A 22,963-nucleotide genomic window follows, 5' to 3' on the forward strand; every position below is an offset into this window, starting at 1 on the left:
CATTCACAATTTCTCTCCATTCATTTCTATCACGCACAGCCACTCTTCCTTGCTCAACAGACATCCCTCTCGAATCCAATGTTCTCTTCACACTGTCCATCCATCATATTTGTTGTCTTCCTCTCAGCCTTACATCTCTCATATCAGACCTAGTTATCTTTTTCACCAATTGCTCATTATTCATTCTCTCCATTATCTCCATATGCGCAATATATATATATATATATATATATATATATATATATATATATATATATATATATATATATATATATTGTTCCAGCTATGATGACTTTTACATAGTATTATTTTTTGTCCTGAACAATGTTTTCTTTTTTTCTTCTCAGCAAAGTCGAGAAGGCGAGTTTTACGAACTAAACAAACTCCAGGGAAGTGACCGAATCATAATGAGGACCCAGGCCGAATTTCCCAATGTGCTGGACAATCTGGTACGTCGTGGTGATCATGTCATCCTCAGCAACACCTTTCCCCTCAAAACTGCCATGGCTCAGGATTTCTCTCGGACAGGTTTGTTTGGTTTGTTACTTTTTTGGAAACAGTGACGTAGCAAAAATAATTTCATTGTGATGATGAAAGGAGTGCACAAAACAGCACCCACACAGGTCACCTTAAAGTACTGGTATTGGGTCTGATCAGGGTTATTAACTAGTATGTAATTTTTTCAGCCAAAATGGCTTTAAAAATCTTGTTGTACATTCCCAGTAGAAGATAATTATTATATGTTTCCCAAAGAAAGTACGATCTGCAAAAAGAAAGATACAACAATATATTACGACAGATGGCGTGCGCTGAATTTATACGTAGTTAAATGAGAAGCATTTCGAGTTACGAAAACCTGTCAGGTGATTACTGTGTGTTCTGTTTGAATAAGGGTGCGCCATTATTTATTAATTGTAAATCTGCTTTTACAGTATCCTACTTTTGTGACTCTAGTCGTGATTTTCAATTGTTTTTATTTATCCTATCGACAACATGACAAAAGGTTTGCAGTAAGATATATTATGTTGTTCGTATACTTAATTATCCGTAACAAGGCGAACCAGACACCACGTTCAAATCAGACGATGTATCAAGTAAGACAGAGTGATAAAAAAGCTGCATATTACTGGTATATTTTCAAAACAGATCCAGAGTTTGCTTCACTATCGTCATACATTACTATGGACAGCATTACTCATTTATGGAACACTTGCAGTTATTTTACAGGGTGGTCCGGAAATAATGCACTACTAGAAACTCAGGCAGTAATTTCTTATGTGTTGCAAAGGCTGCCCAGTCAGCTCAGTTAGGCATGATTGTGGCAGCAGGAGTAGAAAATGCATAAATGATGAGGGTAAATCCTGATAAATCTTACCCAGAACACTCGAGACATCGCCTTGCGGAGCGGGACTGGAGCGTTATATATGGGTCACCCAGTAATGCTGTCAGCCAGTATTCTCCAATTGGGACTGAAGCTAGCAACAATACGGAAATGTCTGATACGTTCTAGCATCACCGCATGATTTAAAAAGTATCCTCAAAATCTATTGCATGACCACATCTTCATTGTCTCATCTTTAATAATTCGGTCATAATTCTAATATTTGATTTATTGGTACAGGAAAGTGTGACTTCTACCTGTCCCACCAGACCTTCTTCGCCACTGGACATGGCATGATTGGCCAAAAGAACAGCCCCATCATCCCACTCATCAGTCGCATGTGAGTTTCGCAAAACGTTACGATAAGGGAAGGAACATAAGAACATTTATTGCATTCTGCTCACGTTAGATTAGCCTTAGCTGCCATTCCACCAACATTAAAGCTGAGTTATAACTACAGAATAAATCTAAAATATGAAGCCAATCACAATAAGGACCAAAGGAGAGGAAGTACAATCAAAGACAAATCGTGTCCTTGTTTTGTCCGAAGATTAAATGTAACCTGTGAGACATTGTAAGAGCTCTACCACAGCTACATATTTGTGGCTAGCTAGCCTGACTTTTCTCAAGCTTCACATCTGCTACTAGTAGGATAACAGTATAGGCGAACTCAGAATCCGAAGCCTTAGCATCCATTTGAGAGAAATGCTGCGTCCGAGAGACGAAAATAATGTGGACCATTTTCGGTCAGGTGATGACTTCCTGGCCATTACATCTTACACCTAACCACAAAATGTCAGACAGACCTAGTATATACCCTGATATGGAAAGAGCAAACATCATGCATTCAATTACTGGGAAGATGAGAGAGAACACGATATACCTTTATGTAAGAGGGAAGAATCCCGGAGAGAAAGTGCAAACATTAGGTGAAAGTAGAACTGTAGAAAGGTGGTTAAGGTGATTTTAGGAGGAACGCACAACGGACAGCAATTATCGTTCAGCTTGCACTAGTGTTACCAGACTAATACAGGATCAGGAAATAATCACAACAATGGCAGATAACACCGGCAAGCAGTGCTTATTACATAAGAGGTGAATTGAAGCTAGAATATAACACACAAATAGATGTGCATAGACTTGGGCCTTTTGGGTTATGTATTCAAACTGCAGCATGTGGGATTTATTTCGCCACTTATAAAAAATTTTTCGGATATCATTATACAGTAACTTTATCCTCATAATTAACAACGTTGTTTGATGGCAGATAATGACAATTCACTGCATGTAATACCGAACTTAAGCTAAACATAAGTTGAATTAGTAAAGTAGAACAAAAATCAGGACATTTTCTTAAGCTAATTGGACTGTAGTGATCCTAGCATAGTATTGACCCATAAAGTTCTACAATCATCTACCGATATGTTCGGGCCTGGGTACATAGAGTACTACCGTCATCCATCATACACAAGATACCAAACATTGGCACGAGGTATCCCTGCCTCTTTGTTAACACATACCGTATGGAGACTAACCAATGGAAAGTACATTGGGTCACAGAAGTATCGGTGTACAACAGGCGCGAAACATTTAGGACCACAGAACGAAGGTCACTGAAATATTAGTATCCGACCTACCACACATTGGTAGCCCATCGCGAGAAATAAGTCAAATATTGTGGTTGGCTGACCAACTCAGCTGGGTTGATCATCGGCACGTGATCGCCTGTACAACAAACTATCAGCTGATCATGCTCCCTCCTCCCGCTCGCTCACCACCAACAACAATTATGACAACATAAATAATTAATAAACAATAACTACCTGTACATTCAAAGCATAGAAGCAATTACATGATCCAATAATTACTACTCAGAATATGCAACGATAGTACAAACATTTTTATTGTCATAACAGCCAATCCGAACATAAACGTGATGTCAATTCAACATACAGTATCAAGTCAGACTCTTCACTACAATCACAAGCTGATAATGTCATAGAAATTTTTAGCTTGTAAATCTTCGAACTTGTCTGCCTTCACCACATTTATTTAGAGTACTTTAATTCTGCAAAGATATTTGCACGTTTAAATAAATAATAACCACCATATAATTGTTATTTACACAGCCATGGCTAAATATGAGGAAAAGTGGAAAGAATGTGGCGAAGTACTGAGACTCAGCTGAGCGATGTTTACCTTTGCGACCCAACAGCAGAAGGTTGGAAGGGGGCAACACTGCTCCCAACCATTGTTGAGGGAAAGTCAACCAGACGGATCCCAGTTGGAATTTGATGACGTCACAATGTTGGATGTAGGGTCGTTTTCACAGTCGTCCCTAACCTTTTGGGCCCGAGCGTGTGTCGGGCCCGAACCAAAAGCACCTCCGGATTTCACAGTCGCTCCGAATGGCTTTCGGGAGCTTACTAACGTGGGGACGTCTGCCCGTGTTGATACGGTAGGGTTGGTAGTTCCGGGTAGCGAAAACACTTTCCATATGTAGAGAATATTTAGAAATTGGAATGTACTGAATGTGATGAATAACATGGCTGGAACATCCACTTCACACATTTCTTACTAATATATTCAGGAGTGATGATATTCGTAAGAATGCAGCAAAAATAACGAATAGGAAACGTCATCGGAATGAAGAGCTAACTAACGCCAACCTCACCACGCTCCTACTTGAAATCGGAAGTAAGCTGAATCCATAAGTATTGTAAAAAAGGCTTAAGTAAAAATAACCATGAAGCAACATGTATAACGTCTAATGAGTGATGTGGTTTCTTAACGGATATACTATTAATACATGAACATTTTCTTTTCTAAACGGGGTGTTAGCTACATCAACTTTTACATCGGGCATCAGATATTAGAATTTTCATGAAAATATGCATTAGACAACGATTCTCGTATTTCTTTCGGGTCCGTTTGTTGAGGAGCCTCCACCTGTCTGCGAAAGGGTAGTATTCGGATACGTAGTAGAGTCATAAAAATACACAAACGTATATATTTTTTCAATATCGGGTGTGTGTTTTACACCAGAAATATTATATTGTCTATATAATATTGAAATGATAATGAAAATATGAAACATGTAATTATTCTTTTACTTTTTTACTTTTGGGACTGTCTGTTGGGGAGGCTGCAGGCCCCCCAAGAATGTTCCAGTAATTTGTTTGGGCCGTCCCGAATGCCGTCCCCAACAGAGGCCTAGGAAGGCTGGATGGGGGCGACTGTGAAAACGAAAACGTGCGTTCGGAGGCGAGTAGGCTGTTGGGGACTGCATTGGGGACGACTGTGAAAACGGCCCTTAGTCCTCGCCTGGACAAGAAAATGGCGCCCAAGTCAATATGATGACATAAAAAGTTAACAGAAGTCAACCTCGGTTGACTTTTAATTCTCGTGAAATCACAGCTCTGACGTCGGGAGGTGTCATATTTCGCCAAGTAGCAATATCCTCTTGCAAACATACAGCAAATGTAATGTTTATATAGACAGACACTGATGATGCACAATGAGACACTGGTAATGTCAGCAGTTGTTAGAACCTCTTCGGTAGGCATCGCACCCCCCCTGCACCGATACTTTTTTGATCGAATGTACAATATCTGGTGGTGTCGGGCTTCACTGGCCCCCTAGACGGGGTTGGGGAGGGTTCCCCCCCCCCTCCACTACTCCACCTACCTCTGCTTCATTGGGCCGTGCCTTCAACATCTCCTCCCACCCCATATTACCCCACTACACTGCGCAGGCTGTGTGTGCCTGTCATATTCCCTAACTTTCTCCCCCTCCTTATGCCCCCCCCCCAAATCCCTCTACCTCCCCTTTCCCCCTTGTCTTCCCATTCTCGCGCATAGTGAGGGGTGGCTTTTTATTTTTTTGATGGTTGACAATGCAGTAAGCATTAGACGTATGAGAGTGAAATATACATTTGCTGGTGTGTAAAATCAAGCTCTTCAAATCCATGAGACCCAAATTTACTTTGGTGCATTTCTCTCTCTCTCTCTCTCTCTCTCTCTCTCTCTCTCTCTCTATCTATCTATCTATCTCTCTTTACGCGAGGGGCGATGGGTAACAATTTTTATTTTTGACGTTTTTAGATGGTCGATGGTATGATAACCATTAGACATACGAGAGTGAATTATACATTTCCTGGTGTGTAAAATCAAGCTCTTTAAATCTATAAGACCAAAATTTACATTTGTGAAAGCTCAAAATTGGACTCTAAATGCGGTTCTGGGGCTGGACACGGTGGGAAAATTGCTACCTTTAGGGGTTAAAAAAAAGATCAGATAAGAAACTGTTCTTATACAATAATATATATATCAAGTAATTTTAGTAGTCGAAAAAACACAACTGTATATATTTATTTCGCTTAGTTAGCAAAAATATACTCGCATCTACAGGCTCATCACTTGGAGCAAAGGGAATCTCATGTCGGTGTTACCAACCGTCTGTATGACGGATAGGAGAATGCACCAAAACTTCAGCCTTTCAGCAGATGTTTTCGCTAAATTTCAGGACACGACTTTCGTCTATGATTGTACATCCAAATACTAACGTATGCCAAAGGGCCTCTTGAAATATGCTGCAAAGCAACGAAGGTTTCTGCAGATGTATCATATATCTATAATTACATCTTTGTATCAATCTACCAACAATATATAAATATATTATATATATGTACTACATATATATTTTTATATTATAGTGTACTTATATATATATATATATATATAATTTCCTGTGGCACCCCACGGGATGCATAGGGCCTCAATGAACTCTCTCCACCAATATTTGTCTCTTGCCATCTCCTTCAGGTCCCACCAACACTCCTCTCCTGCTTCTTTTTTCATTGTCCTCAACCAGGTTTCCCTCGGCCTACCTCTACCGCTTCTTCCTCTAGCAGTCCACAGTGGCACATCCTGTATTAAACTACCTTCTTTTCTGTATATGTATGTGCCCCAGCCACTTCCAGCGAGACAGTCTCACATATTCATTAACTGGTTCCACTCTCGTAATATCCCTTACTCTTGCATTTGTAACTCTGTCTTGCCACTTTACCCCAAGAATCCTTCTCAGTATTTTATTCTCAAATCCTAATACTTTCTGATCTGTTGCAATTGTTCTGTACTACGACTCATGCCCATAAATCAAAATTGGTCTAACCATGGACTTGTAAATTTTCACTCTAGTATGTACCGAAAGCATATTATTATTCCAAACAGATTTCAACATTCCAACTGCTCGCCAAGCCTGTCTAATCCTCTCCTCAATTTCACTGTTTAATGATCCATTAGATGATACAATCGTTCCCAGATATTTAAAGTTTTCTACATTCTTCACCACATTATTCCCAATTACACAATCGATTTGGTTCTCCACGTTCATATTAATAATTTCAGTCTTTCCACAATTTATTACCAATCCCACTTTTTCTCCTTCCTCCACCAGACAATCAAGCACCTACTGCATCTCGTAGATACTTCCGCAAATCAGTAAAATATCATCAGCATAGTCCAAATCCATCAGCTTCTTATTTTCTTTCCAGTTAATTCCTGCACCTGTTCTCCTTACAACCTTTTTCATAACATAATTGTCACGAATCAATTCGCGACATTTCCTTTTTGTGAGAAGCCACGAACTATTAGTGGAAAACTCACTGTGTATCGCTCAGCTAACCGTTTCTCCCTCCATTACGGAGTATACTTTCAAATCACTCGTCACCGTTTTCAAAAAGGTGACCGATTTAATGCACGTCACTAAGTGCTGTACTGAGCGATACTATTGTTTTTATTGTTCGCCCCTGCTCATTCGACCGTAAAAAAATGCGGCCGAGTGCTCCGCTTTCCCACGACTTACTCAGTCTTGTGTTTGTTGTGACGGAGGAAGGTCCTGTGCCGCAGTGTGAGAGGTCAGCTAGTACCCAAACTCCACTTCACAGTTAGTCCAGTCTTCCCACCCATCTGGTGATACGCAGCATTCATCGATTATAGTATTTCTTTTGTGTATTTTCTAGTTATAAGAGTTTAATTAAGGTGTTTTTTTTTAGACGTAAGTATTTAGCTCGTGTGAGAGTGAGTGAGTGCGTCTCATTGATTTGAAATGTAACGTTAAATTTATTTTTTTGGGATTAATTAATTTAACAGTTCTATTTCTTGAGCTTCAATGTAAAGTAAAATCTTGTTTCATTTAATCCAAATTAAGCTTATTTCCCATATAGCTCCTAGCTTGCATAAACGTTTGCTTTCATAACTGGTACTTAGACCAGTCTTGTATTAACTTAATATCCGTTGTGCCATCTGGGAGTTAAGCATCGGCAAGAACCTGATGTTAGTATTAGTTATTTATTGTCAGGGGTGATGTAACTTTCTCCAGAGGCTAACAGTACAGTAATTCAGCAATTGTGAGTAATTAGTCTCTGCTGTGTACTGTTGAGAAAGTTTATAAATTCTCGTTCTTGAGAATCTTAGCAAGTCAGCGTAAAGTAATCGTTGCTTGATGTAGCAAGACAATCATTGTCTTTGCTCTTCAATATTATTGAATATTATTATCAAATTAAATAATATTTAACCATTTATATCAAAATTACAGTGCTAATATAAAAACACCGTGACAATTGGCGACCTCATTCCAGGATATTAACTCCTAGCTCTAAAGCTATTCACGAGATAGTGCTCACTCATTCATATTTAGGTATTTATCATTAAAGTTTATAGGCACAAGCTTACTGGTGTTTACCGTTAATTTAGCAAGTGAATTTTGCTTTATCAATCCATAGAGTACTTAACTCTAGTTTATTTTGGTAACGCCAGACGATTTTATTCGCTTCTGGGAAGTCGCCGTACCCATTGTGTTTATTATTGAGTCTTCCCAGTCATTTACACTTTTGATTTATTCTTTGCCAGTTAACTGGATAAGACTGGTCACCACTAGCTTGTGTCTGTACTCTTTACTTGTGGTTATTAGCATTCGTTTGCGAAGCAGCAATCAGTACTGAGTCGCTAGTTATTTAGATTGAGTTAGCGACATGGCTACCACCGTATTTTTACAGGAAGGCAAAGATATGGGCCTTACGGACCCAACTGAAATCAAAGAATACATACTCTCACGGTTCAATTACGAGCAAGAACGTGAGAAAGATGCTCGTGAAGAGCGTAGAATTCAGCGCGAATACGAGCGAGAACAGCTTGAACACGAGCAAAAACAGCGCGAACTCGACTTGGAACACGAGCGAGAACAGCGCGAACAGCGTGAGAGCGTGCATATGAACAAGAGCAGCGTGAGAAAGAGCGCGAATACGAGCGTGAACAACGAGACGGAGAACGAGAACACGAACGTGCCGAGCGAGAAGCACGAGAAAAACATGAACTTGAAGTGCTGAAGCTCAAGCGAGATTCCTTGGCTTCAGACACATCTGGTGCAGTTGGTTCAAGCTCCACGAGCGCTCTCCCTGCACATGTTATGGCGACCCCACACATCAAGCTTCCCCCATACAAAGATGGCGAGCGAATCGAGCCATACATAGCTCGATTTGAAGACATGGCTCAGCTTTACCAGCTCGATGATGCAGCTAAGCGGCTTCAGTTTCTTAGCCTGTTTGAGGGCCCTGCCCTCGATATTCTCCACAGAATTCGTGGAGACAATCTCACGTATGAAGTGATGAAAGCTGCACTCATTAAGGCGTATGGTCTCACAGTAGACGACGCCAAAGCTCAGTTCATGCGAGCTCGTCTCCAAGACAAGGAGACAGCTGTTCAGTTCCTCGACCGTCTCACTGCTTACCTAGGTGAGTGGATGGAAAAAGATGAAACTCCTTCCACGCGTGAGGGGATAATTGATCTTATGCTGCGTACACAGCTAGAGAGGTCGTGGCCTGCTGAGCTCATAGCACAGCTTAAGATCTGCCAGGTGAAAGATGCCAGCCAAATGGTAGAGAAGGCTGACGCATTCTTTACTGCATACGGGTATCAAGCTCGTAAGCAAAACACCTGGAGCAGAAAGGATACTGCCAAGTCTGGGAAGCCGTCTCAGACTGAATCCCAGCCCCAAGGCCGTTCTCAGAGTAATGGTCAAGGTCCAAAACCGCAGTGGAAGGACCAGGGGCAAAACACTCAGAAACCTGAGTGGAAGAGGTACAACAAGTACACTAACCAACAGCAGTATCAGCTACGCAACCGACCTTCGGGACAAACTTTTTCACCAGCTTAAAAGAGGCAGGAAGCGAATGCAGCCTTCATTCCTCAGCAGCAGCCTGGTGGTCACGTCCCTACCAGTGTGGGTACTTCCCCACAGTTCACTAGTCCCACAGTGACAGTGAACCCCCCTCCACAGATGGCCAATGTTCCATCTTCTCAATATAATCCTCAAGGCACAATGTTTGCCACATCAATTCAGCAGCCTCATGAGTGGCTAGCTGCTTCCTCCACAGGCCCTCCCACAGGTGACAGTACCTTCCTTGTACAGCCAGGGTTTGTGGGAGACATTCCTGTGAAGGTCCTGAGAGACAATGGTTCCTCAGGTTGCTCTGTCAAGCAGAGTTTAGTTCGGCCTGAGCAGTATACAGGTCGACAGATCCATGCAAGCCTTATTGATGGATCAGTGAGATTGTTCCCTGAGGCATGTATCCAGGTGGCATCTCCATTTTATACTGGTACGACACTTGCAGTTGTCATGCCAGAGCCTCTATTTGACCTTATAGTAGGCAATATTATTGGAGTCAAGGATAGTTGCTCCGACGACGCTACTCAGACTTCGGCTGCTGCGGTAACACGAGCCATGGTTGAGGCTCCAGACTGTGTCACCCCAGTGATCATTGAATCGCCGCAAGATCTGATGTGCAGTCAACTTGTTGTGCAAGAACAACATTCTGACCCGACACTTGCTGCCGTGCGGAACAAACAAAAGGGTCGAGTGATAAAGTATTCACGGGGAGGTCGAGCCAAGTTCCTTCGTAAACAAGGACGGCTCTACCGTGAGTCACGAACACTCGAGGGCGAGGTTCGACTGCAGTTTGTCGTTCCGCCTAGCAGTGTTACAATGGGGTCATTGTTCAGCCTCAGGAGGTCACATGGGCAAAAGGAAGACCCAGGGCCATATCCGAGCTGACTTTTTCTGGCCAGGGATGGGACGAGACATAGATAGTTTTGTCCGTTCCTGCAGTGTGTGTCAAAGTAACACCACTAATCAGGGACATGCCCTTCCTGTGCCGTTTCTAACCACACCTGTAATCTCTGAGTTAGTTGAGAGACAGGATAGTGGTAATGTGGGTGTAGACCTGATGTCTCACCTACTAGCTGCTTACTAACTAGCAACTGTTGTATGTTGGGTTCCGTAATAGGCATCCTAAGCGATTTGAGTAATCCAAGGACCAGCCTGGTTCCCAGTTAAAAGTGTAGACCAGACGTCTCACTCGTTGGCCCTACAGGACACAGTATATCCAGGGCTTGTACATACATGTATACCATAAGTTAAGGGGGAAGTTTGAGAACCTTGCAGAGACAGTCCGAGGCTGTGTATGAATTACCTTGTGGAATGTCTCGAGCTGTGGGCCTCTCTGAGGATTCCCGGAGAATGCACATTACCCACATGAGTGTTCACACCCACGGTGGGTGTTAAAACGTGACCTGCCCGAGATTGCGTAGCGATTTTCAGCTTCCTGTATTACTCGTAAGTGTAGAGTTAGGTTAACCAGTAAACTGCCCGTTCTAAGCAATTTGTGAATTCAAGAACTGGCACGTTTCCTGGTTAATAATGTTAGGTTAACCAGTAAACTGCCCGTTCTAAGCAATTTGTGAATTCAAGAACTGGCACGTTTCCTGGTTAATAATGAAAGCGTTAACCAGTAAGCTATAAGGGTTCTAAGCAATTTGTGAATTCAAGAATTACGTTTCCTGGTTAATAATGACAAGTACTGATTGCTAGGCAGAGAGAGAGAGAGAGAGACAGAAATAACAGTTTTGATGCTCCACCTTAATTCTTTTCGCAGGTGTAGCTGGTGGGTGCAGCATTGCCGTGCAGATCAGCTGGCCGTTCCTGTTGCATGCTGCCGCCCCTTCTCTTCTGCCTCGTCATCATTATTTTACTATAAATTTGTATTACTGTGTCATTTTACACGTAGGTACAGTTACACTACAACTGTCACACCTACACCGTGTATTACATACACAACACTACATAACAATTAGTTGTTAATGTAAATGTAGCGAACTTTCGCTCAGTTTGACCTGAGTACAGGATTTTCACAGTCGTCACGGAGTTTTTCCCTCAAGCTTGTTTCTATTAACGTAAATACGAGGTTTTTTCGCTCACTGGCGACTGCGACTTTCTCCTGTAGCAGGATAGCACACACACCACAGTGTGAATCTCGTGCGAATGACTTAGGATGTGTACACATATATATATATATCCACAAATTTTTTCCCATAAGGAAAAAATTTAACATTCTAAGGGCGTAATGTCACGAATCAATTCGCGACATTTCCTTTTTGTGAGAAGCCACGAACTATTAGTGGAAAACTCACTGTGTATCGCTCAGCTAACCGTTTCTCCCTCCATTACGGAGTATACTTTCAAATCACTCGTCACCGTTTTCAAAAAGGTGACCGATTTAATGCACGTCACTAAGTGCTGTACTGAGCGATACTATTGTTTTTATTGTTCGCCCCTGCTCATTCGACCGTAAAAAAATGCGGCCGAGTGCTCCGCTTTCCCACGACTTACTCAGTCTTGTGTTTGTTGTGACGGAGGAAGGTCCTGTGCCGCAGTGTGAGAGGTCAGCTAGTACCCAAACTCCACTTCACAGTTAGTCCAGTCTTCCCACCCATCTGGTGATACGCAGCATTCATCGATTATAGTATTTCTTTTGTGTATTTTCTAGTTATAAGAGTTTAATTAAGGTGTTTTTTTTAGACGTAAGTATTTAGCTCGTGTGAGAGTGAGTGAGTGCGTCTCATTGATTTGAAATGTAACGTTAAATTTATTTTTTTGGGATTAATTAATTTAACAGTTCTATTTCTTGAGCTTCAATGTAAAGTAAAATCTTGTTTCATTTAATCCAAATTAAGCTTATTTCCCATATAGCTCCTAGCTTGCATAAACGTTTGCTTTCATAACTGGTACTTAGACCAGTCTTGTATTAACTTAATATCCGTTGTGCCATCTGGGAGTTAAGCATCGGCAAGAACCTGATGTTAGTATTAGTTATTTATTGTCAGGGGTGATGTAACTTTCTCCAGAGGCTAACAGTACAGTAATTCAGCAATTGTGAGTAATTAGTCTCTGCTGTGTACTGTTGAGAAAGTTTATAAATTCTCGTTCTTGAGAATCTTAGCAAGTCAGCGTAAAGTAATCGTTGCTTGATGTAGCAAGACAATCATTGTCTTTGCTCTTCAATATTATTGAATATTATTATCAAATTAAATAATATTTAACCATTTATATCAAAATTACAGTGCTAATATAAAAACCCCGTGACAATAATCCATAACCAAAACAAACAGCAATGGCGAAAGAACTCCTCCTTGAATCACTCCTGACCTAACTTGAAATGGATCACTCAAAGAACCACCCACCATTACCTTACAGAAAGTACCTTCATGCAGGCTTCTAATAATATTTACAAACTTTTCTGGTATACCATAGAATCTCATAACTTTCAACATAGCTCCACGTGAAACACTATCAAACGCCTTTTCAAAATCCACAAAACACATGCTAAGTGGCATTTTCATCTCATTAGCTTGTTGCATTAGATGCCTTACAATAAAAATCTGATCGTTACAACCTCGACCCTTTCTAAATCCCGCTTGTTCTTCTCTTAAAATTTAATCAATTACTGGCTCTATTCTGTTCAACAAGATTTTGGAAAAAACTTCTACAACTACAGGTGTCAAAGTTATCCCCCTCCAATTGCCACACACACTTAAATCTCCCTTTTTTGGTATTTTTATAATCACTCCATTTTTCCACTCTTCTGGAATTCCACCATTATCCCAAGCCACATTAAAAAGTTTCAAAAGCGCATTCATCAACTCATCATTTTCCACCTTAAGCATTTCAGGGAATATTCCATCCTCTCCTGGGGCCTTAAAATTCTTTAACTCCTTTATAGATTTTGCTACCTCTTCCAAAGTTATATCCTCTGTTTCTATCTGCAAATCTCTCTCGGCTGGCAAAATGTCCTCTTCAGCTGGGATTGGTCTATTTAGAACAGATTCAAAGTGCTCTTTCCACCTTCCTTTTATATCCAAATCTTTAGTCATCAAATTACAATTTCTATCGTACAGGTATATCCTTCCTTCTCTTTTCAGTCCCAGTTAACTCCTTTATGGCCTGATATGCTGCTCTTGTGCTCTGACCGTCATTATTACTTAATTTAATTTCTGTTCTCTCACCTTTTCATCATATAGCCTCCTCTTATCACGTCTAACGAGTCTTTTTACTTCAGAATGTAAACTCCAGTACTTTGGTCTAAGTACTTCAACTACCTGGCCATCAGCATGTTGTTCTTCACTTCTTAACTTAGCCTCTTTCCTTCTCTGAATTGCATTCCATGTTTCATCTGACATCCACTTTTTCCTTCTCGCTTTCCCTTTTTCTTAATAGTAACCTTAGCACTCTCATGCAAAACCACTTTTACCTCTCTCCACACACACACACACACACACACACACACACACATATATATATATATATATATATATATATATATATATATATATATTTGCAGGAGTAGACTGTAGCACCAGTCGAGCAGGGCAGTACTCCCGAGGTGGATGGAAAGCTGATGACAGGGAGTGCTGGAGCTCCCGTTTCATCAGCCCTCAGGACTAGTTCCTGACCATCCCCCTTTGCTGAATTTTTTCAAGTGTCTCAGTTACACAGAGAGAAGGCCAGCATGCTCTCCAGTACAAATTTCTCTAACTATCTTCACCAAACTACATGCACAGTACACACTACACTTCTTATTCAAAATTCACCAAAAATGGCGTCGATTCATCAAGCCTCGGAGTCCCCAGGGGGGGGGACCATAAATGCCCCCACCATCTGCCCCTCTCCCGGTGACGACTCGAGGTGCCTGGAACCACTGTCTGACTCTCTTCTTCTTCATTTCTGCAACATTCGCGGCCTTTCTTTTAACTTTCGCTCTGTTGAGCACCACCTCTCCTCCTCTAAACCTCACCTTCTTTTTCTAACGGAGACTCAGCTGTCTGAGGCAACTGACAGCAAACCCTTTTCTGTATCCTACTTTCTCTATACTCATTTCAAAGCCAAAGGTGGCTGTTGTGTATACATACGCAACGACTTATCTTGCTCTCGTGTTCCTGAACTTGATTCTTCTGAATTCTCCACACTCTGGCTTCGGCTTTCCTGTCATTCTCTGACTAAATATATCTGTGCTGTTTACTTATCCCCTAATTCTACTGACTATCAAAAATTCTTCGACTATCTTACTTCTACGATGAAACACATTCTATTCATTTCTCCTTTCTCTGAAATCTCCATTCTTGGAGATTTCACCACCACCTTTGGCTCTCCTCTCCTTTCACGGATCCACCTGGTGAACAAGCCTACATCTTTTCTATCCTTAATGACCTAGAGCAGCTTGTACAGCACCCTACCCGTATCCCTGACCGCCTTGGAGAGAGCTCCAACATACCTGACCTCTTCCTCACAACTAATCCTTCTGCTTACTCTGTTAATCTTTTCTCTCCATTGGGCTCCTCCGATCACAACCTTATTACCTTAACCTGTCCTATCACTCCAGTACGGCCTGTGGACCCTCCAAGGAAACGTCGTCTGTGGCATTTTGGAGCCGCGGACTGGGAGGCCCTCAGGCAGTACTTCTTTGATTTTCCCTGGAATGATTATTGCTTCCATGGCCGTGAGCCATCTGAGTGTGCCTTGCGCATTATGGAGGTTATTCTCTCGGGCAGGGAAGCATACATTCCTTTCTCATATCCTTTGACTAACGCAAGAAAGCCTTGGTTTAATCACGCTTGTTCTAATGCTGTCCGCAACAAGGAGAAGGCCTACAAAAGGTACCGGAGCCAACCCACCTCTGAATCACATCATCTTTACGTTTCTGCCCGGAATCGTGCTAAGTCTGTTCTTCGCTCTACTAAAAATAATTTCATCCATACTAAATACTCTCAACTCTCCAACTCGAATTCTTCCCGCTCCTTCTGGTACCTTGCCAAAAATCTTTCTAACAACTTTACCTCATCATCCTTCCCTCCTCTTTTCTACTCTGATGGTTCTGTAGCTATTTCTTCTACTGATAAAGCAGATCTCTTCGCACAGACTTTCTCCTCCAATTCCACCTTAGACGATTCCGGTGCTGTTCCTCCATCACTTCCCCCCTCTGACTTCCTTATGGCTGACATTAATGTTTCTTCAGTTGATGTATTTTCTGCCATCACTGGCCTCAGTACTAACAAGGCATATGGGCCTGATGGGGTCCCTCCTGTTGTTCTCAAGAACTGTGCTTCTGTGCTTACACCCTGCCTAGGCAAACTCTTTCGCCTTTGTCTTTCAACTTGTACCTTTCCTTCTTGCTGGAAGTTTGCTCTCATTCAGCCAGTCCCAAAGAAGAGTGACCATTCCCAACCCTCCAACTATCGTCCAATTGCTTTAACGTCCTGTATTTCAAAAGTTTTCGAGTCAATTCTTAATAGAAAAATTTTAAGGCATCTTTCCTATCACAACCTTCTTTCCGATCGTCAGTATGGGTTCCGTCAGGGACGCTCCACTGGCGATCTTCTCACCTACCTTTCAGACTCCTGGTCATCCTCTTTTCGGGACTTTGGCGAAAGCTTTGCCATTGCACTTGACATCTCAAAGGCTTTCGATCGAGTCTGGCATAAATCTTTAATTTCCAAACTACCCTCCTACGGTTTCTAATCTGTGCCTTCATCGCTAGCATCCTTTCTGGTCGTTCTATAGCCGCTGTTGTAGACGGCCATCGTTCTTCTCCTAGATCTATCAACAGTGGTGTTCCTCAGGGCTCTGTCCTATCACCAACTCTCTTCCTTTTATTCATCAATGATCTTCTAAGCTTTACATCTAACCCTATCCACTCATACGCTGATGACTCCACCCTTCACCTTTCCATTCGGTTCCCGCAACGACCATCTCAACAGTTACTTCAACAAACAAGGGATGAGGCTATGGCACACCTAATGTCTGACTTGGCTCGTATCTCTGACTGGGGTAAAAATAATATTGTTGTCTTTAATGCATCTAAGACTCAGTTCTTACACCTATCAACCCGACAAAATCTTCCACAGGTATACCCACTAATGTTTAATAATATTCAGCTTAATCCTGCATCATCCTTGAACATGCTTGAGGTGTCATTCACTCGGGACTTATCTTGGAAAGATCATATTACATCTCTTGTAAAATCTGCTTCCAAGAGATTGGGTGTGCTAAGCCGACTCCGCTCTTTCTTTACCCCTGCACAATTGTTGACTCTATACAGGGGTTTTATCCGCCCCTGTGTGGAGTACAACTCTCATGTGTGGGGAGGCTCCCCACATACAGCTCTTCTCAATAGGGTGGAGTCAAAGGCTTTTCGTCTCATTAATTCTCCTCCTTTTACTGACTCCCTTCAACCTCTGTCTCTTCGCCGCACTGTTGCATCTTTATCTCTTTTCTATCGCTACTTTAATGGTCACTGCTCCTCTGAACTGTCTGCTTGCATTCCTCCACTTCTACGACGGGCGCGTAGCACCCGTCTGGCAGCAAACTCTCATCCCTTTTCTGTCCAACTCTCTAATGCAAGAGTTAACCGTTACTCCCAGTCTTTCATTTATGCAGCAGGTCAGCTCTGGAACTGTCTCCCTCTGTCTGTATTTCCTGCTGCTTATGATCTCCAGTCTTTCAAACGCAGTGTGTCCAGGCATCTCAAAATGATCGGATCTTGAATTTGGCTCTCTATTGTATTTTGTTTTTCTCTTGGAGGGAACTGTTACAGCGGGCTCATGGCCTTTCGTTCCTTCTTCCTCGCATAAAATATATATATATATATATATATATTAGGGTGTTTCACAGGGCATAGGGTATATAATGAATACTGCAAAACACTTGATCCTCAATGATGCCTGTATTTATTTAAATGTGAAAAGGTATCTCAACAAATTCTGACATGATACGACAGTGTTTAGTGGTCCCACAAACTGACACTTGTTAATTCTGTACAAGCACTCAGCCAGGAAGGTTGTCAAAACTGCAAGTTTTGAAGAAAGTGAATTATCATCAAGCACAGCAAAAGCTGGGCAGAACCAATTGTCTGAATCTCTGCCTGGACACCATACTTCCATTGTGGCAAGAGCCATGTTTCCTACTCTTACAATAACTTTATAGCTTCTTGTAAGGATGTTTTGTAGATCAGTTATACAGATATTAGACTCGTGGACGAGCGGTTGTTATACGTGAGTAGCTTTGTAAGTAGATAATCTTGGTTCCCTTTTGTCATGCAATGACAGGAGAGGTAAAGAATAGTATGGGACTATTTTTATTTGTCTTGGAAATATTAACAAAGTCTCTCACACAGAGTGAAGTATAAAGTCGCGCGAGCCACCTCCCAGTCTCGCTCTCTCTCTCTCTCTCTCTCTCATGTTGCTAGGCTCGTTCTCCCTACTACCTGCCGATTCTATGGCTAGCCTCCTTCTGAGCTCTGCTTCCTAAATTCTGGTGTAGCAGGGGTCGTGTCACATGTGTTACACTGTGGTTGGAAAGTTCTAGAAGCCTGTGTGTGAGTGTGTGTGTATGTGTGTGTATGGTCACTAGGCTCTGTCGTGTGCCTATAAAGCATTCCTTGAGTTAAAGTGTGTAAGCATGTTTAGCATTGCTCGATTCTCGCAGACACAATACCTTCTCATCATCTGCCTTGCTGCTTCTGTCTGTCTGTCTGTCTATCTATCTATCTATCTATTATGATTTGTAATTATAATATGGAGTCCTGACACTGCTTGGTCACGTGCTGAAGGTCCTCCGACAGCAATTATCATTGACATATGCTAATCTATTAGTACATAATATTGATAATAATATTGTATACATATAATATTCATGTAAATTGCAATGATCTAGTAATATTACATTTTAAACAAGTTGTATACATATTGAACAAATGCAATTGTTGTTGTATGACATTTTGTAAGATGTGTATGTATAACAGACATAGCATATAATTGTGCAATGGTAATACTGCTAGGTTATTACATTACATATTGACTTATCTCTTTAGTAATGTCTAATATTTCACCTAACTTGTATGATGATTCTGGTAATACAGAAATGTGGTAAAATTGTATAACTTTACATAATATTGTAGTAACACTGTGGTAATACATAATTGTAACATTGTGAATTGTTACATAATTGTATTGTAATTGTTACATTGTAGTAACATTGTAGTAATACATAATTGTAACATTTTATTGTTACATAATATTGTGGTAATGCATAATTGTGTTGGCCTTATAATTGTAGTTACATTTTGTTAATGCAATTGTTACATAACTGTGTTGGCCTTATACTTGTAATTAAAGTTACATGAAAGTTACATCTTGTTAATGCAACTGTTACATAATTGTGTTGGCCTTATAACTGTAGTTACATTTTGTTAATGCAACTGTTACATAATTGTGTTGGCCTTATAATTGTAGTTAAAGTTACATAAAAGTTACATCTTGTTAATGCAACTGTTACATAATTGTTACATATTGTTTGTAGTTACATATCGTTTGTAGTTACATAATTGTAATAATTGCAGTCCTGACACTGAATCCTGTCATGCTGCGGTCGATGATAGTGATGATGTACCATGCCACTTGCTTGTGGAGACAACAATTTGCTTTTTGTTTCACTTATAGGAGTTTATGTGGTATTTTGGCATTTGTAGTAACACTTACGCTTATTTTCATTTGTTTGTTATGTGATCTTACTCTATTTGTTTTTCTTTCTTTCTTTCTTTTTTTATTGTATGTATTGATTTTCTATAGTTTGTTTTTCTTCGTTTGTCTACGCTTTTTCTGTGTTGTTCATGGTTGCATAATTGCTGGTTAATTCCCTTGGGACCCTTTTTTAAGGTTTAGTTTATTTTGCACAGATATTACTGAAAATGATATTATATAGCCCCATATTTTGTTATTTTATATAAAAAATATATACACTATATACAGTATTAACTATATATACTGACTTGTTCACTTGTACCTATCGTGGGCAATATACATGTGTCAGCACTGTGTGGAAATCTTTGTCTTCACGACTGTGTTGAAGATGTTCATTCTTGCTAACGTTATTTGTGTTGGCCATTATTTTTTATCTGGTTTTCCTTGTAACTTAATTTATCTGTTTCCACTAGGTAGCTTTAATTAATAAATGTTTAATACAGTTCTTTTAATCGCTCACTGAGTAACTGTGATGGTATATGTTCTTTATTACTTTGTAGATGTAATAATGTATAGCTGTATGTATGAAACACTTATTTTATGTAGGTATAATTGGTAACACTCGTTTGTAGTAAATAACTGCTATAATAAATGAATGAATATATACAGTGTAGAATATTTATTGTTGGTGATTATTTAGTGTTTGAGTTATGCAGATAATTGAAGTAAGTATGTGTATTTAAGTTGTAATTATACAGCACGTTTTATATGTTTGTGCAAAATGTGTTGTCTATCACTGTGTATTGTATAAATGAAGTAACTATGTAACTCACTAATTTTTACCGTGGTGGAAATGGTGTGAGTGGTGTTGCACGTGGTGATAGCGTTGTCCTTCACGGGTTGATTGACGTGTTGTGGGGTGTCAGACACACGGCGTGGCGTCGTCTCAGCACACGTATGGTGACGTCCACACTATGGTGATGTCAAGCTCAGAGGGGTGGGGCGAGGGGAGGAGGGATGTGGGGATAGCCTTGAGTAGTGCGTGGCGGCCATGGTTTTATATATAATTTATAACATTCCGATGTGTCCAGAAATCCGATGGTTATGTGTGTGCATATATATACAACGTCATGGATCTTATATAAAATACAATGAAATTACATCTCTACGGTTCTTAGGTTCTTGCAACAGCCATGAGGGACCTTTCCGAAGCCAGGTCTTTCCTAATCCCACATTCTGCAGTATATCTTCATATGGTTCTTATTAATTGTAACCACCACAGTGAGGAGTAACACACTTTAATGACTTAATTACAGAATGATTCTTTCTCACATATCATACTGTCTCCCCCACCCTCTCAAACATCCACTCGATTTTCAACCCCTCTAGCCCTCTACCCCGGCATGAAATTTCCACCCACCCACTGCCTACCTTGCCCAATCTGCTTCCGATACACGCTCTGATACTCGGATGGTTCACACCTCAGACAGGCCACACACTGACAACACTGTGAGTGGCCAATGTGGCAGTGGAGGCAACTTGTATGAGAGAGGTGAGTGTGAACTGGAAGGAGGACAGCGAAATGGCAGGGGACAGGGCGACATGGGGGTGGTTTGTTTATGGCCACCCCTAATGGGATTAAGACGTTTTGCAATAGATAGCTAGATAGATAGATATTTTATTCTGGCTCTCTGGCCACTACCTCACACCACCCTAGGGTAGGCAAGGAGGTCTAGATGATGATGATACTACCCTAGCCAATAAAAACTAACGTGGACTACCCTAACCCCTTCAGAGTGACGCAGGTGATGGAGGCGGGGCTGTTCGATCACTGGGTTGAATCTCAAGTACCCAACTTCACGTCCTGTCGTCCCATCTCTAAAATCATCATCCATACCTCTCTCACTCTCGCCGGCATCTGGGTAACGGGGATTCTAGATCTTTATTTTTTTTTCAAATGAACAGAGGAGGAAAAAACAAATTAAATAAAAAAATATTTCATACACCAGATTAAAGGTGTCCTCCATTCGTAAAAATATATCTATCAGTCGGATTTGAGCTGCTGTAGATTGAAGCTTGAGTGGAAACTTTTGTGGGGAAGCAAGTACCAAAGAGATGCATTTCACAAAAGAATTCTGATAGGCAGAAGTTCGGCAATATGGCAGTGTGACAGCCCAATCATGAGTGCTACCAGATGCCCGTGTAGCACTAGGGAAGGCGTGGAGAGGTGGCAAAATGGATGCATCTGCGTCTGAACATTGGTCATAAAAGTATCAGTAAAATAATGCAAGGAAGGCAACATTCCTTCGTACTTGCAGAAGAAGTAGTTCATTTGTAATTGCAGGGCTATTGCATACTGCTTTGTTCTGATATTTATCCAGTTCTCTTAGTGCAACCCATCCACATCCACTCCACAAGGGCGAGCAATATTCAGGTTAAGAGCTCACATGACTTGGTAAATTATAGCTAACTGCTCGTCAGTGATGAAGTTACGGATTAGTACAAAAATCCAAGAGTCTTTGAAACGATTATCAGAAGTGATCTAGTATGAGAGGTCCAACTGAGGGTACGGGTAAGTGAAAAAAAACAAACAAAATCTTCAATACTTTTTGAGGTACGAATATTGGTTGCATTGAAGGTAATGTAGGAGTCAGGCAATATCTATGTAATAGTAAATTGCAAGTATCCGGTTTTCTTCGCATAAAATAAGACAATGTTGTTTTGTCCCCATTCAGTGATCTTAGATAAGTCTTGATTTGTGGAGAATGTTGTGTTGAGTTAGGGGTTTGAGATATCAAACTGTGTAAATGGGTATGAAAGACCTGCGATGCATTGAGTTATCTGCATTTGTGTGAATGGGATTATGAGTGACATACAAGAGATCATTAATATGAATTAGGAATAGAGTTGGAGCCACGACTGATCGCTGGGGCACGCCGACATTAATCGAATGGAAATTGGAATATGCATCATCTACTTTTACCTTTCTGTCGCTGAAGTGTGAGGATGCTTCTCTGTATTTTGATCATCCCCCTGTGACTGGAAGAGTGTATGTGAGTGAGGTGGAGGATGAGAGAGGATGGTAGAGATCAATGAGGAGATGGAGCTGTGGAATGGAGGGAGATATATGAGAGAGGCGGTGTGAGTTGGAGAGAGGGCAGCCAAATGACAGGGAACAGGGCGGCATAGAAGCGACTGGTCTGTGGCCACCCTCTATGAGATTAAGGTGTCTGGCTATGGACAGATAGATAGACAGACTTGCAAAATATTTGCGACAGATGATCTGGGTGGAAGAGCTGGTATGATTCTGTGAATGAAGTATAGAGGGCTTGGTGTGCCAAGTGTAAATGAAAAAGAACGGAAACTGAAGGGCACGTGCTAGGAGCTAACACTGTTCGTATTTAATAAAAACAAATGACTGTCAATATAGGAAGACTGCAGTAAATGCTAGAAAAGGTCTGCTTACTTATGTGTGTGTAGAAGGATGTTCGGGTGTGTAACTGACAGGATTGTCTATAGAACACATTGGAAATATATATATATATATATATATATATATATATATATATATATATATATATAACACACCCCAAAACCAGCAAGAAGACACGGCGTGGATGCTGGGCGGCCCCTTCGGGACCTCCCAGGCCCTGTCTTCCCCCTTACTATTTACAAG

General features: G+C 41.0%; 1 protein-coding gene across 1 annotated transcript in view; it reads left to right on the forward strand.

The window, feature by feature from the left end:
- Positions 1 to 22,963, forward strand: part of LOC145415415 (glutamate receptor ionotropic, delta-2-like) — an 82,224-nt gene that overhangs the window by 36,916 nt on the left and 22,345 nt on the right. The window contains exons 7-8 of the mRNA XM_080284698.1: positions 348 to 528; positions 1,622 to 1,721. Coding sequence (XP_080140824.1) covers positions 348 to 528; positions 1,622 to 1,721 — 281 coding nt within the window. The remainder of the gene's footprint in view (positions 1 to 347; positions 529 to 1,621; positions 1,722 to 22,963) is intronic.

Source organism: Coenobita brevimanus, chromosome 102 (genome assembly GCF_032717465.1).
Source record: "Coenobita brevimanus isolate Jiangsu-jjx chromosome 102, ASM3271746v2, whole genome shotgun sequence".
Classification (NCBI taxonomy): Eukaryota; Metazoa; Arthropoda; class Malacostraca; order Decapoda; family Coenobitidae; genus Coenobita; species Coenobita brevimanus.